Genomic DNA, 17295 nt, shown 5'->3' on the forward strand with positions numbered 1-17295 from the left:
ATGACGCTGGCTCAGCTTCTGAGCAGGAAGCTTAAGCAAGCGCCATGTTGCCGATGGTACCGGAAGCCTTTTAGGCCCACCACCAAGCGGGGCATAGGAGGCTTCCGTTGCTGGCTGACCGGGAGACCAGTATTAGGCCTCTGGTTGACATTGCAGCCACCGGCAACCCAATGTCTATCGTTAAAAGCATTCTGGTATGTCATAAAGCTCACTACTAGCCTGTAGTTGGAAGCGTCCTAAATGGTCATAGCTACAGAAAACTCTTCATCTCGATTTGCACCATAAATCTTTTACTAAAAGGACAATCCTGCAAAATTGTCGTTTCTAGAATCCAACTTGGTGGAGTACTTATAAACTACTCCTACGCTATTGGATGTCATGACCCGTACAGAATACATACATAGGGAAAGACATTACACAATGATTTATCTGTAGTAGTGGTCGTCTTAATCATCCAAAATCTGAATACTGGAAGTGTTACTATTCTGTAAATATGTTAAAAGCGCAATATACAATGTAGACCATGATAAAGGGCATGTCACTTGATTTCCTAATGAAGCCTCCCCCCCCCCCCCCCCACTCCATGACCTGCTTCACCAGACATATCAGTCCTGGTCCATCCCCCTATATTAACCCCTTCAAGACCCAGCCTGTTTTGGCCTTCAGGACACAGCCGATTTTTTCAAATCTGACGTGTTAATTTATGTGGTAATAACTTCAGAATGCTTTTACCTATCCAAGCGATTCGGAGATTGTTTTCTCGTGACATGTTGTATTTTATGTTAGTGAAAAAATTGGAGATAAATTTGGTATTTATTTCTGAAAAACACCAAAATTTAGAGAATTTGCAAAAATTAGCATTTTTCTCAATTTAAACGTATCTGCTTGTAAAAGAGATAGCAATACCACACAAAATAGTTACTAATTAACATTTCCCATATGTGTACTTTAGGTTTGCATCGTTTTATGAACGTCCTTTTATTTTTCTAGGATGTTACAAGGCTTAGAACTTTAGCAGCAATTTCTCATATTTGAAAGAAAATTTCAAAAGGCCATTTTTTCAGGGACGAGTTCAGTTCTGAAGTGGCTTTGAGGGCCTTATATATTAGAAAATCCCCATAAATCACCCCATTTTGAAAACTGCACCCCTCAAGGTATTCGAATCAGCATTCACAAAGTGTTTTAACCCTTTAGGCGTTTCACAGGAATTAAAGCAAAGTAGAGGTGAAATTTAAAATTTTTATTTTTTTTGCCGAAATTCATTTTTAATACATTTTTTTTTTGTAACACAGAAGGTTTTACCAGAGAAACGCAACTGAATATTTATTGCCAGATTCTGCAGTTTTTAGAAATATCCCACATGAGGTCCTTGTGCACTAATGGACTGAAACACCGGCCTCCGAAGCAAAGGAGCACCTAGTGGATTTTGGGCCTCCTTTTTAAAAAAAATATATATTTTAGGCACCTTGTCAGGTTTGAAGAGGTCTCGTGGTGCCAAAACCGTGGAAACACCCAAAAATTTACCCCATTTTGGAAACTACACCTCTCAAGGAATTTATCTAGGGGTATAGTTAGCACTTTGACCACACAGGTTTTTTGCATAATTTAGTGAAATTAGGCCGCGAAATTGAAAATCTACTTTTTTTCTGAAAAAACATAGACATTTTTAATATTTACAAGGAATAACGAAGAAAAGGCACGCCAACATTTGTAAAGCAATGTCTCCCGATTACAGCAATACCCCACATGTGGTAATAAACTGCTGATTGGACCCACAGCAGGACTCAGAAGGGAAGGAGTGCCATTTGGATTTTGGAGCACAGATTTTGCTGGAATGGTTTTTGGTGCCATGTCGTGTTTGCAATGCCCTGGAGGGAACAAAACAGTGGAAACCCCCCCCCCCCCAAAAGTGACCCCATTTTGGAAACCCACCTCAAGGAATTTTTCTAGGGGATTAGTTAGAATTTTGACCACACAGCTTTTTGCAGAATTTATTAGAATTAGGCTGTGAAAATGAACATCACAAATTTTTCCCACTAAAATGTTGCATTTTCTCATTTTCACAAGGGATAAAAGGAGAAAAATAACAAACAATTTTTGTAAAGCAATTTCTCCCGAGTACGGAAATACCCTACACATGTGGTCATACGTTTTTTTTATTTTCGTTTTTCACTCTGCCTTCCAAGAGCCATAACTTTTTTCTTTTTCCATCAGTAGAGTGATGTGAAGGCTATTTCTTGCCGGAGGAGTTGTAGTTTCTATTGACACCATTTAAAAGTACCATAAAATGTACTGGGAAACTGAAAAAAAATTATTTGAGGGCTGAAATTGGGAAAAAAATATGATTCTAATTTTTGGGGGTTGAATTTTTCCAGCTTTCACCGTGTGGTAAAAACGAAAACTTTACTTTATTCTGCGACTCAATACAATTACGGTGATACCAAATTTATATATATATTTTTTTATATTATACTACTTCTACAAAGAAAAATCTAATTGTTAAAATAAAAATTGTTTTGTTTCACCACATTCTGAGAGCCGTAACTTTTTTATTTTTCGGTTGATTGAGCGGTGGGAGGTCTTATTTTTTGCGGGAAGAGCTGTAGTTTTTATTGGTACCATTTGGTACATAAAAAGTGATCAAACAGTTGTATTACATATTTTTATTTTATCATATTATATTTTTTTGAGAGCTATGGTGACAAAAAAAAAATTAGATTTTGGCGGTTTAAATTATTTACGTTTTTTACGGTGTTCACCGTGCAAGTTAAATAATGGTATATTGTAATAGTTCGACCTTTTATGGATGTAGCGATACCAATTTTGTTTATTTTTCTACATTACTTTAGAAGAAAAATGGGAAAAGGTTTATTTTTTTAGCTTTACATTTTTTTTTCTCACTACTAGTAACTAATTCTTCTACACATTTTATTAGTGCCCTTAGGAGACTTGAACCAGCGATCACTGGTACAATATACTGCAATACTAATGTATTTCAGTATATTGTTATTTTTACAGGCCTCTGTAACCGCACGATCGCTGTTCCTGTCCGTTAGTCCCGGGTGTCGGCTGTAATACACCCGCAGCGTATGGAGCGGGCTATATGAGGAGGGTATAATAATGAGGTACATAAATAATAATTCGCAGATATGTGGCGGTGTCGCACTGATAAATGACACCCAATCTTATCCGCTTTTTGAACACTCTGCACATTTTGCATCGTCATATTCTGAGAGCCAGAACTTTTTTATTTTTTCACCACCGGAGCTGTGTGAGGCCTTATTTGTTGCGGGACAATCTGTCGTTTTCATTGTTACCATTTTGGGGTACATGCGATTTTTTGATCACTTTTTATTCCATTTTTTTTCAAGCCGGGTGACCAAAAACAAGCAATTCTGAAAATGTTTTTAAGTTTATTTTTTTGCGGTGTTCACTGTGCGCTATAAATGACAATTTTACTTTATTCTGCGGGTCGGTACGATTACGGCGATACCATATGTATATAGATTTCTTTAGGTTTTGCAGCGTTTGCGCAATAAAATCACTTTTTTATAAATATTTATTTTTGATCACCATTTTCGGAGAGCCGTAACTTTTTTATTTTTTAGTTAAAAAGGGCTTATTTTTTGCGGGACGGGTTGTCGTTTTGATCGGTATTATTTTCGGGTACATGCAACATTTTGATCACTTTTTATTCTCTATTTTGTGAGGGGTGGTGACCAAAAAAAAATAGCGATTCTGGTGTAGTTTTTTATTGATTTCTTTTGGGATGTTCATCGTGCGGGAAAAATAACATTATAGTTTTATAGTTGGGGTCGTTACGAACACTGTGATACAAAATGTGTACTTTTTTTAACGTGTTCATTTTTTTCCTATAATAAAAGTCTTATTGGAAAAAAAGCATTTTTTTTAAAAACATTTTTATTACTTTTTTTTACTTGTCCCACTAGGGGACATTTAGACTTGCAGCTTTGATCGCTGCTAGAGTACATTACACTACCTACGTAGTGTAATGTGTTCTGTCATTGTGACGTGACAGTCACACTGACAGGAAGCCTCGGAGGACCGGCGGAGGCTGCTCCTCCGAGGCTTCCGTACATGGCAACCCGGAGGCCATTGGCTGGCCTCCGATTGCCACGACAAGCATCGGCAGCCCTCACAATCACTTTGTGGGGGCTGCCGATGTGCTTCAAACCCCTTAAATGCGGCAATCGGTCGCCGCATTTATGGGGTTAATTGCCTAAATCATCGCAGGCCTCTAATGAGGAGCATATAGAACCTAGATGGAATGGGGATACATTGAATGGACAGGACATGAGCCTCCCTCGGAGGAATAGAGAGAGGCAAGCAACAAAACGAAAAACACCATCTCCCTACCTAGGAGGAAAAAAATCCAGGAACTTAGAGGTAATCAATTTATCTGCACATACCCTCTCTGACACACAATGCGATATCCTTGGGAAGGGACTCACTTTTTCCCCGAGTAATTCATTTGATTTTTTTTACAGCGGTAAAAGATCTTTATTTGTTCTCAAGGAGGTTGATTTTGAAAAAACTGCATGGTAGGGGTGAGACTGATGTGGGCTTAAATAGTTCTATGGAACAAGAAGCTCTTCTAGCTCTGGAAGAACTACTACATGAACAAATTCCCTCTGAACAAGGTGGGTTCCCCATCTCAATTGTTCCCAAATCTCTAAGAGGTTCCCCCCTTGTCCCTCTGCCCACAAGTTGAGATCTTCACTAAACTAGTCATGGAAGATTTTAAACAAATCTCCATAAACAAAAAATATGACAATTTCACAGCTGCTCAACGAACAGCTTTGAAAGTATTACAGTCCTTTGAGGATGTGGTATATAAAGCGGCGAACAAGGGGGGCAACATCGTGATTTGGCTAATTAAATTATACGAAAGGGAAGTATTTCGCCAGTTACGAGAGAGGGAGACATATCAGAAACTCGCATATAACCCAATTAACCTTTTTTCCTCCGAGTTGGATAAAATCTTAATAACAGCTTTTGAGAAGGGGATTATCCCCAAAAAGGTGTACGATAGTCTTAATGGCAAATATCCCAAAATCCCCACCTTTTACCTTCTTCCGAAGATCCATAAAAATGTTATGGATCCACCAGGCCGACCGATAGTGTCAGGCATTGGGGGACTGTGCGATCCGGCATGTAAGTTTATTGACTTTTATTTAAAACTACTAGTAGAATGTCTACCCTCATTTGTTAAAGACACCACTGAGGTACTCACAAGAATTGATGGAATCTCCCTGGAAACTGATATGCTCTTAGTGACTGCGGACGTGGAGTCTCTATACACGAGCATCAGACACCGGGATGGGGTTAATGCGGTCCGCTTCTTCTTGGAGATGAGCTACCGGGACAGCCAGGTGGTTGACTTAGTGATAGAACTCTTGGAATACATCCTTATTCACAATCTATTCGTCTTTAAAGACGTTTTTTTATGTTCAAAAACAGGGCACTGCCATGGGTGTGGCATGCGCGCCGTCATATGCCAACCTCTTCCTTGGTTATTGGGAGAGGCGGGTTGTGCATGGTGACGGCGGCCGCGCCGCGGACCATGTGCAGTGCTGGCTGCGCTACATTGATGATGTGTTCATCATCTGGCAAGGTACTGAAGCGCAACTGATAAACTTTATGCAGGAATTGAATGTAAACATCTGGAAAATAAAACTCACTTATGTCTATGACAGGCGGAGGGTTGATTTTTTGGATGCATCCATTGAGGCAGATGAAGAGGGAAGATTACAGACCGACGTCTTTAGGAAGGAGACGTCGGTCAATTCCCTCTTACACGCTACATCTGCACAGACCTATTCCACTGTTAAAGCTGTCCCGGTGGGTCAGTTTCTGAGGATGAGGCGGATTTGCTCCTCAGAGACCAAGTTTGAGAACCAAGCACAGGATCTAAAAGACCGGTTCAAAGAGAGGGGTTATAGTAACAGATGTATTAAGCTAGGGTACAACCGAGCCAAAAAGATGGAGCGGAAACAACTTTTACATCCGAAAAAACCCAATAAGAAGGAGTGAAATAGTAAGATAAGGTTAATTTCCACCTATAATAACCAATGGCAAACAATGAGAAACATACTACACAAGCATTGGCCTATCTTACATTTGGAACCAACTCTGACGTCTGCCCTACCATTGAACCCCCAGATGACGGCAAGAAGGAGTAGAAATTTAAAAGATATGTTAGTCAAATGTCACTACATACCAAAACAATTAAATCCCTTCTCAACTAGAGGTCCTGTCCAAGGCTGTTTTCTTTGTGGCGATTGCGTTGCATGCCCCAACATACTACGAACTACCTTTTTTGATTCCATCAAAAATTAAAGGAGTTATAAAATTCGGCACTATATTTCCTGTACCACCACCCATGTCATATACTATGCGACATGTGGATGCCCTAAGGTCTACGTGGGTTTTACCTCGAGGCAACTAAGAATACGTGTTCGTGAACATGTTCGGGAGATATCTGCTGCAAAAGACATAGATGACTTAACAACCTTAAAGACGATTCCCAAACATTTTAAAATATCTTTCATGGATGTGATCCAAAAACCTTTCGTGTACGGGGTATCGACAGGATACATTGTGGTGTCAGAGGGGGAGATGTTAAGATGATACTTGCATAAAAGGAATGCAGGTGGATCGTCACCTTGGGAACCATGACCCCTCATGGTCTCAATAAGAATCTTAGTTTTGCTGCCTTTTTATAGGGCTATCTTTGTCTCTTTGATACTGTCATAAAAGCCTAGAAAATACTCCGTTTCCCATTTTTAAAGTTTTTTATTGTTGCCAATTTGCCTGTTTTATATTTATGTCCAGATCTTGTCCGATGGATCTATATAGTGTCCACTTCTGATGTGTTCCCGAAGATATATCGAACTTAAAGATCTTCTAGCAAGATAGAAGACTCTCTCTGTTGCTCTGTCTTCTCAACCCTTTCCCTTTTGGGTTTTTCCTATTTTTTTTCCCTGTACACATCATCTTTTCTCCTCATAATTATATATTTTGTTTGGTCTTTTCTTTTTGGTAAAGACCTTCTATTAATTACACATTGCTGTCGGTACTGTCACTTTTGGTTTTGTTACTTATTATACCCCCCTTTTTCCCCCTTTGGGGTAAGTTTTAATCGCGTCCTTTCTACATGGTTTTCATGTTCTTCATACTCACTTTATAGCTTCAATTATAAATGAAATATTCATTTATATATATTTTTGTGTTCTGTTCACACTATCGCGATTTTTGACAGATTTCTGTCATATTTCCTTTAACTTCTTATATATTTTTTTACTTGTGCACTATTCACGAGTTACCTTCTTGTATAGTATTTTTGTACTAATTATATGTCATTTTTATATTCATTAACTCTGGATTTACTATACATTGTAAATGAAGTGTTTGTTTACACATTCCTAATTAAGATACAAAGAGGAGACAGATCTGGCATACCCTGGGTTTTTTGTAGTAACGTTACTATTTTATTAATTAACTATATATACTCTTACCACGTCATTCTCTGTCCCGGGGTTGTGCATGCTGAGGTGAGTGTGGAGGCCCGCCCCGTTCTCCTCTCGTCTATACACTAGTGCTGCGCCTGTACTGTCTCCTTGGATACGCGTCCTCGGGGGCACGCAGTCGCAGTATGAGTGTGACGACAGGAGACGGGGACTGCCAGGCCTCAAACAGTCTTACACGCATGCGCCAGAGACCGGACTAGTTTGAACACACCGGAACTTTATAACTTGGATCATTAGCACACGGACATATATTTGGGACACCCACACTGATTCATTACTACCCCGAGGAAGCTACGACAGCGAAACGCGCGTTGGGGCGCCATCATACCAGGCTACATGCTGTGGGCCTTTTTTGACTCTTTATCATCTTCATGGGTAAGCTTGTACTTCATTATGAGATCTGCTATTGATAGGCGGATTTCCCTCCATTGAACACCTCAGCACATGTTAGGATGTGTCTCCTCTGTGTACTTTCATTTCCGATAAGATTACAGCTTGTCTAGATGCTGCTTCCCTCTAGCGTCTTTCTTATTACTCTTTCTGTTACTAGGCTCTTTTTTGTGCCTTATTACAAGGTTTACACGCACTTGATATCTTTAACGCTATATGGTTTGACGCTCTTATGTTGTAGCATTATTTGATAGTTACCCATTCTGTGATGTACACATGTTTCCTGCTGTGTTCTATATAATATACCTGTGATTTATATTAACTGTTCTGTATGGCTCACGCATGGTATTTTAAGATCCTTGCATCATGTTTTTATTCGTGTCATTTAATATCGTGTATTCAATAAAATTTTGTATTCATTTTCACTAGTTGTGGCGTTATGACTCCTTGTCCTCTAATTATTTCTAATTGGCGAAATCAGTGGCGATGGTCCGCTGACCGGCAAGACTGGAGTGTCAGCTATCGGGGACAGCTGACCTCCCGGTTCCCAGACACTGTCCGTTAAGACAGTGTGTGCCGGGAACTGCTCCGCAACTGTACGTCCTGGTGCGGGAAGGAACCCCTCTCCAGGACGTACAGTTGCGGCGCAGAGCGGGAAGAGGTTAAAGGAGAATTCCCTGACAGGGTATTTGAAAAGGGATTTTCTAAACCAGACAACGTCTCTAGATGGTTTGTCTAATGAAAATAATGTATTACATATAGACAGAATAGGTGATTAATGTGTAATCACTACACGTATCCTCAGCGATCACAAGAACAAGGGTCCTGTTTGCCCCGTTTGAACAGAGTGGTGGACACGCGTGCGAAGTAGCGATCCATTCGATCTCCGTCAGTCCCATTTAAACAGGGAACATGGGACCCACATTCTTGTGATCACTGGGTGTCTCAGCGATCAGACCCGGAGCGATCAAAGAGTTATCCCCTATCTTGTGGACATGCGATAATATATCTTCGTGGGACAACCCCTTTCAAGTTTCGTGAAAAAGGCTCGATGAGACATCAAGACATCATAGAATTAGCAGCTATTACGGATTACAACTCAAAACAACAGAAACAGACGCTCCGCTGTAAATCTGCTCATTTTTAAACATCACCAAATTTAAAACAAGACATTTTATATAAAAGAGAACATTAAAAAAGTTATACTATGGCCAATGTCAAAATGAAAGTTACCTTTTTTAGCCCAGCGAAGCCTTCAGACTCGAGAAAGAAGAACGCAAATGGCATCAACACAAAAAGACACAGATTGGAGAAAAGCGAAATGAGATTCCATAGACCTGAAAGTTTAAACAAAATCAAAACTCATCACTTATTTCAGAGAGAGGAACATCATACACAGCAACATTAAGATGAAAAGAATCCCAGAGTCAAGCAGAGCAAACTAGACAAAAGCTTGAAAACCAAACCCCTTGCTCTTAATCTGTCGTTACAATATGCTGCCGTATTTAAGATCCAATAAGCGTTACAACACGGCAAAAAAATAAATAAATGTTTTGATATTTGGATTATGGGGCAGAAGAAAAAGAGTGCAGCGGTCAGACTTGTGATTTTCTTACACAAAGCTCCAAATCAACTGCTTTCCTATACAAAGTTAAAAGGGGCTGTCTGGTTTGGACAGCCTCATCGTACAATACAGGTCTCCCGCAAACTGCGGTTCTCACCTCAGGAAGTCGCCGGCGATTCAGTCTTCATTTCCCCTTCAGTAAATATGCAGCATTTGGCCTCATTCACACATTGCAGATTTGGTCAGTATTTTGAATCAGTATTTGGAAGCCAAAACCAGAACTGGACCCGACACACAGGGGAAATAGAATGGAAAGCTTTATACTTATTCTCTTCTTTGTATCCACTCCTGATTTTGGCTTCAATATGCGGACGCACAATACTAACCAAATCTGTAACGTGTGAATGAGGCATTAGCTTTATCACACGTGCCGGATTTGATGCAGACATTTTTCACGCCAAATTCAAAAGGAAGCCACAGGGAAAACCGCAGCTGCAGACCTGAACCAGAATCCGCATTATTTGGTGCAGATTTGCCGTAGTGGTTTTCCTTGCATAAAACAGACTAATAAGATTATAAAAAAAATGTAAAAAAAAAAAAATTACTAAAAAACAAAAACACCCACCCCAATAAGAACTTGACACTATACTCCACCTCTGGCATTCCTGTGGCAACGCTTCCATGGTCCTCTGCAAGTCTCTGTACTCTTGGCCTCCAATGATGACGTGGCGGGGGACCAGGACAGCGTTGCCACGACAGCACCGGAGTTGGGGGGGGCTATAGTTTTCGGTTTTTGTTTTTTACTTTAAACTTATCTAGACTAGGGGATTTTGCTGCAGACCTGCAAGTAATCCGCAGCAGAGTTCGCAACAATAGGATTTGCTTGAACATTTTTTCTTCCACATTGGGGTAGAAAAGAGGGGTCAAATCTGCAACACTGGAGGTGAATTTGTGCGTGGCAAACTTCCGCAGCGTGTGGATAAGACTTGTTGAAATCTCATCAACATTGCTAATAGTGTCTTCTGCATCTCCACCATATGGGAACACAGCTTATTTTCAGGGGAATTTCGGAGCATAAAACACTGGTATTACGCTTTGAAATACACTTTAAATACTCCAGAAAACGGCTTCCAAATGATACAAATGTGAAATACAGCTCGTGTGAACTACACAGTGTATTTCTTTTAAACGCTGCGGAATTAAAAGACGCCTCGTAAAAAAGTATTGACAAGTCCCTTCTTGAAATGCTTGACAAGATTATTTCCCATTGACACTACGAAAAACGTTGAAGATCAGCTCCAAGAACACCTGGATTCAGAGGAGGTTTTCTCTTGAAATCAGCATCATATTTTTCGGCCTCAAACATATTCCGTATCAACATAGCCCTGCACAGCAACCACTAGGAGCATACTGGAGAACATTAAGGCCTCATGCACACGACCGTAGCCGTGTGCACGGCCGTGATTTTCGGGTCGGCCGGCTGCGGACTGTCAGCGGACTGTCAGCCGCAGGCCGCCCGCACATGCACATGGCCATTGTTTTCAATGAGCCCGGACCGCAGAACCGGGCCGTAATAAGACATGCCCGTTCTTTCTGCGGTCCGGGCTCCCGGGCCGTGCACGGACCGCAAAAACTACGGTCGTGTGCACGGCCCCATAGAAAAGAATGGGGCCGCAATTCTCCCGTGGATTTTCGGGGGAATTGCAGCCGCAAAAACACGGTCGTGTGCATGAGGCCTTAGGGTATGGTCACACGCTTAATAAAAAATGTCTGAAAATACGGAGCGGTTTTCAAAGGGAAAACAGCTACTGATTTTCAGCTGTTTTTTTAGCAACTCGCGTTTTTCGTGAAGTTTTTGGAGCTGTTTTTCTATAGAGTCAATAAAAAACGGCCGCGTAAAAAAACGGCCCGTCGGAACAGAACTTACGATTTTTCGGCTGTTTTTAAAAATAAGCCGTGTGAACATATCCTCATTGTTGAGCTCAATGGGAGTTGTATAAGGCCATGTTCACACAGGGCGGATTTGCTGTGGAAAAAAAAAAGTCTGCAGCAAATCCAAAATGAAACCAGCACAATACTGTATGGCCATTTCTTAATTTTATAGTTTTTTGCTAAAGAGAAAAAAAAAAAAAACCACTATTTCAAATCAAGTATATTCCTAACATCTACGGATCGGCTGAGTTTTTTGCAGGCTGGCATTTCCGTTTGGAATTTTGAGACAGATTTTGCTCTGTCTGCACACCGATTTCCGCAGCGTTTTTCGCCTGCGGGCCATTGAGCGCCGCGGGCAAAAGACACTGCGAAATACGCTTTCTCTGCCTACCATTGATGTCAATGGAAGGTCAGAGCCTCAGGGCGTAAACGCCCGAAGATAGGGCATGTCCCTTTTTCCCACGAGCCGTTTTTTCCGCTCACGGACAAAAACGCCTCCACCACCCATTGAAATCAATGGGAGGCATTTTCGGCCACTTTTTGGCACGTTTTTCCCGATACGGTTTCCGCGTCAGAAAACTCTGTGTGAACTCCCACTTGGGTGCCTTTGGCTCCTGAGTTGAAAAAAAGTCAGGAGTCAAATAGCGGTTTAAATCCCAAACATTTTTTAGAAAATATCTGCCGCAAATCTGCTTTGTGTGAACATATTTTAAGGGCACGTTCAGACGTCACGGAATTGCTGTAGAATTCCGCTGCGGACAGTCCGCAGTGGAAATCCTTTTGCAGACAGTTTGTCCATTGGTTTCCACACCTTTTATAGTTATCTTCGTGCAGACGTTGTGGGAAAACTCCGCTGCTGACCATAGGCTGCTGGGGAGAAGAAGCGGCATTTCACTGCGGATTTCAGCCTTTGCAATGCAAAAACTGAAATCTGTGGCAAGTCCGCTGTGTTTTCTGCAACGTCTGAATTACCTGTCAAATAAGCAAATGTTGGTGCAGATTCGTTGCCTAAATGCCCCAAATCTGCACCAACATTTGCAGCGGAAAAATTCCGCCACGTCTGAACGTGCCCTAAATCCATAAGCAGGAAGCTTCATCTAGTGCAGCTACAGAAACACACAGATGTATTATTTATCTCTATGGCTGTGTGAAGGAAGTATGGGATTTGTTCTGTATCAGAGCACCAACCCCTAGAAATATAAATTATGAAATCAAATCAGAATAGAAATTTGGACCAAATGAAAAAAAAAACATGAAAGTCGTAATGAAAATATTTCATATTTCAGGTCTGACACTGGATGCCATCAAAATGTAATGTCAGAGATCAGTGACAACAGATTTCTAGGATGATTCATTTGAAGTGAGCAGTGCGCTGAAGTGTGTGTGTGTCATGTGAGCGTCTTTGGACTGATAAATCACACTGACATAGAAGCCAGAGCAGGATTTATGCTTAGTTATTCCTATGCATGCATAAATAAGATCAGTCCCTTCTCACTTACACATATTGGCATCAATGCTATGGGAAGCGAACTGATCTGCCACAATGTTTTTTAGGGGCGTTCATAGAAAAACACTAAAGTAAAAGGAGAAATAAGGAGCCTGCTGGGAACCTAATGAGGTGTCCTAGTGCTTCAATGCAGAACAGCAGCCGCTGTGAGCCCTAGATGCCAAAATACAAAGTTGGAGATGGAATTTAACTACTTTTATAGCAGGTATCAAATAAACTTAGGCATCTAGATTTAAAAGAATGGCTTATGATCTTTACATTAATTTGCCCTTCATTGATCTATGATTTTTTTTTTATTCATATCATTTTATAAAGATTTTACACCTTTCCCCCTCCGACTACGATGTACTACCTTTTAGGCGGGTGTTGACTAGGTTGTGATGGACAATGTATAAGTTTGTTGATAACTCTTCCTAAGGGACAACTTTCTTTTACAAGGTTATGGATGAGGCATAGGTGAAATCGTTCATGCTGTTTTATCGCCATCTTGTGGCTACCGTTAGAACAACAACATTCTAAATCCAAAACATAAGATTATATGCAAAAGCAATTTATTTTAACATAGAGAACGAATGGTAGACTCTGGAGAATAGAGAGATAGGCTGGATTCACAGATTTTTTTTTAGCGTTTTGTTGTTTTTTTTTAGACAACTCTTGGATACAAAAGAGAGAAGCACGAGTCATATAGTTTTCTCTACTTTTCCCCACCAAAAGCCACATATGTGACTTGAACCTAATAAACACAGAAATCACCAGAATGACTACATTTCATGTAGCACAGATAGATCTCCAATACTTCTGTACATGTATAATGAAAGTGAGTTATGAAGTGAAAAATGGCAGTCAGAAGATATAAGATCCGGCTAATTACTGTAAAATTCCTCTAATCGGGCATCAGTGGGACTTGATAAGTGCAGGATTTAGATATTCGGGATAATTGGACAGTACTAGACGAGAAAAAAAAAAAAAAAACAAACTACCTTTAAAGGGCTCATTCAGACGAGCGTGATTCTCGCCTGTGTGCTGTGCATTGAAACAACGCACAGCACGCGGCCCCATTGATTTGAATTGGGCTGTTCACACATGCGTGAGTTTTCATGCAGCGAGTGTCCGTTGCGTAAAAATCACTGCATATCCTATATTGGTGCGTTTTCATGCACCTAGCTGCCCATTTAAGTCAATGGGTGCGTGAAAACCACGGACAGCACACGGACGCACATCCGTGCGCGGTCAGTGTTTCACACATCAATCACAATTAAAAAACCTTTAAAAAAAACGCTTGCGAGTGCGTGAAAAACACATGCCACGCGCAAAAGCCCACTGATGTATAACGCAATGCACATGGACAGATTTACACACGTTTTTTATGCACATAAATCTGTCACGCTCGTGTGAATGTAGCCTTAGAGATTGTTCATCTCCAGCCAATGGAGGAGTTCGTTGTGGACTCTGGAGCGTCTTCTGATATTTACCTGATCCTCACCCCATGGAGGGCTGGGATAGACTCGGTCTACACCCACTTATAGGCCATTTATTCCACCCCCTTTTCTTTGGTTCTTTTACACAGTAAACTATTATGTACTGTATATTTTTGTTATGGCTTATTCACATATCTCCGGGGCAATATTACCCAGATAACCCTCGGTGTGCAGATATTTGCACATCCCCCTTCAGTTTTCATAGTTTCTTCTCCGTTTTACTGAATATCGCTTTCTTGCGTTTTTACTATACTTGTATGGGATATATTCGGACACGCTCAGCCTGACCGCTCTTGGGTATTTTGCGGTTTGACGGTTACATTTTTTTACATAGTGTCATGATTTCTATATTTGTTCACCTGGTTTTAGTTGGATGACCACTCTCTGGTCTTTTTTAGGCGCTTTTTCCCTTTTAGTTACAAAATAGCAACAAAATTTGCGAATATAATCTTATTTTTATTTTTTTCACTTATATCTTCAGTCTTCTCCTTCTGGTTTTGTAGATACCCCACACCCTTGCTGCCGCCGCAGGCATTTTTCATTTTCGTTTTTCCATCCCATGTTCCAAAAGCCATGATTCTTTTATTTTTTCATCAATATAGCCGTATGAGGGTTGTTGTTTTTTGCAGGATGCATTGTTGTTTATCACAGCCCCATTTTTTGTACCATATGATTTCTCCATTGTGTTTTTGGGTTTCTTTTTTTCCGGCGATCAACAAGCGGTAAAAACAACATGTTAACTTTATTCTGCAGGTCAACACGATTACAGCGATACCAACTTTATAAATTTTTTTATGTTTTACCACAAGAAACTAATTATATTCTATTTTTTAAAAATAAATAATAGACAAAAAAAATCGGAGAGCTATAACGTTTTTATTTTTCCATCCAGTGTGAGGACTTGATATTTGCAGGTCGAGCTGTAGGCGTACATAAGACTTTTTGATCACTTTTTATTCATTTTTTTTCGTGGAAGACAAGATGACCAAAGCGTTTGGCTTTTTTTTTTTTTATTAGTCCCCCTAGGGGACTTGAACCAGCAATTGTTGGATCGCTTGCACGATATACTGCAATACAGTCCATTGTATTTTTTACCTACTCCTATTAACCATTTCCCATCTCTCCACCGGCAATTTACTTCGGGAAAGAGTTTTTAAAAACAGCGCTCACTTAGAAGGCAAGAAATTGCTTTACAAATGTTGGGGTGCTTTTTCTCCTTTATCCTTTGTGAAATTTTAAAAAATGCAACATTTTAGTGGAAATAATGTTGATATTAATTTTCACGGCCTAATTCTACTAAATTCTGCAATAGACATGTGGGGTCTAAATGCTCACTACACCCCTAGATAGATTCTTTAAGTGGTGTCGTTTCCCAAATGGGGTCACTTTTGGGGGGCTACCACTGTTTTGGTCACTCGGGGGCTCTACAAATGCGACATGACACCCGAAAACCATTTCAGCTAAATTTGAGCTCCAAAACCCAAATAGCGCTCCTTCAATTCTAAGCCCCGCTGTGGGTCCAAACAACAGTTTATTACCACATATGGCGTATTTATGTAATCGGGAGAAATTGTTTTACAAATGTTGGGGTGCTTTTTCTCCTTTATTCCTTGTAAAAATTAAAAAGGTCTACGTGTTTTCAGCAAAAAAGTAAATTTTTACCTTTACAGACTAATTCCAATGAATTCAGAAAACAACTGTGGGGTCAAAATGCTAACTTTACCCCTAGAAAAATTCCTTGAGGGGTGTAGTTTCCAAAATGGGGTCACTTTTGGGGGGTTTCCACTGTTTTCATCCCTCCAGTGGATTGCAAACGCGACACGGCACTGAAAACTATTCCAGAAAAATCAGAAATCCAAAATCCAAATGGTGCTCCTTCTATTCTGAGCCCTGCTGTGGGTCCAAAGAGCAGTTTATTACCACATATGGGGTATTGCTAATAATCGGAAGAAATTTCTTTACAAATGTTGGGGTGTTTTTTCTACTTTATTCCTTGTAAAAAATTCTATGTTTTTTCAGGAAAAAAAAGTAGATTTTCATCTTAACATACTAATTCACATAAATTTAGCAAAAAAAACTGTGGGTTCAAAATGCTAACTATACCCATAGATAAATTCCTTGAGGGGTCACTTTTGGGGGTCTTTACTGTTTTGGCACCACAAGACCTATTCAAACCTAACATGGTGCCTAAAATTTATTCTAAAAAAAGGAGGCCCCAAAATCCTCTAGCTGCTCCTTTGCTTCTGAGGTTTGTGTTTCAGTCCATTACCACACTAGGGCCACATGTGGAATATTTCTAAAAACTGCAGAATCTGGGCAATAAGTATGGAGTTGCGTTTCTCGGGTAAAACCTTCTGCGGTACAGAAAAAAAAAATGTATTACAAATGAATATTGGCAAAAAAAAATGAAATTTGTAAATTTCACCTCTGCTTGAATTCCTGTGAAACGCCTAAAGGGTTAAAACACTTTCAGAATGCTGTTTTGAATACTTTGAGAGGTGCAGTTTTCAAAATGGGGTGATTTATGGGGACTTTCTAATATATAAAGCCCTCAAAGCCACTTCAGAACTGAACTGGTCCCTAAAAAAATTGGCTTTTGAAATTTTCTTGAAAATATGAGAAATTGCTGCTAAAGTTTTAAGCCTTGTAACGTCCTAGAAAAATAAAAGAATGTTCAAAAAACTATGCAAACAAAGTAGACATATGGGAAATATAAACTAGTATTTTGTGTGGTATTACTATCTGTTTTACAAGTCGATACATTTAAATTTCGAAAACTGCTAATTTTTGCACATTTTCTCTAAATCTTGGTGTTTTTTACAAATAAATATTGAATTCATCGACCAAATTTTTTCACTAACATAAACTACAATA

The 17295-nt window shown here is 40.0% G+C and overlaps 1 protein-coding gene across 1 annotated transcript in view; it reads right to left on the minus strand.

Annotated features, from left to right (window-relative positions):
* LMBR1 (limb development membrane protein 1) overlaps nucleotides 1-17295 on the minus strand; it is a 143048-nt gene that overhangs the window by 94998 nt on the left and 30755 nt on the right. The window contains exon 5 of the mRNA XM_075827398.1: nucleotides 9174-9277. Coding sequence (XP_075683513.1) covers nucleotides 9174-9277 — 104 coding nt within the window. The remainder of the gene's footprint in view (nucleotides 1-9173; nucleotides 9278-17295) is intronic.

This window comes from Rhinoderma darwinii, chromosome 5 (genome assembly GCF_050947455.1).
Source record: "Rhinoderma darwinii isolate aRhiDar2 chromosome 5, aRhiDar2.hap1, whole genome shotgun sequence".
Lineage (NCBI taxonomy): Eukaryota > Metazoa > Chordata > Amphibia > Anura > Rhinodermatidae > Rhinoderma > Rhinoderma darwinii.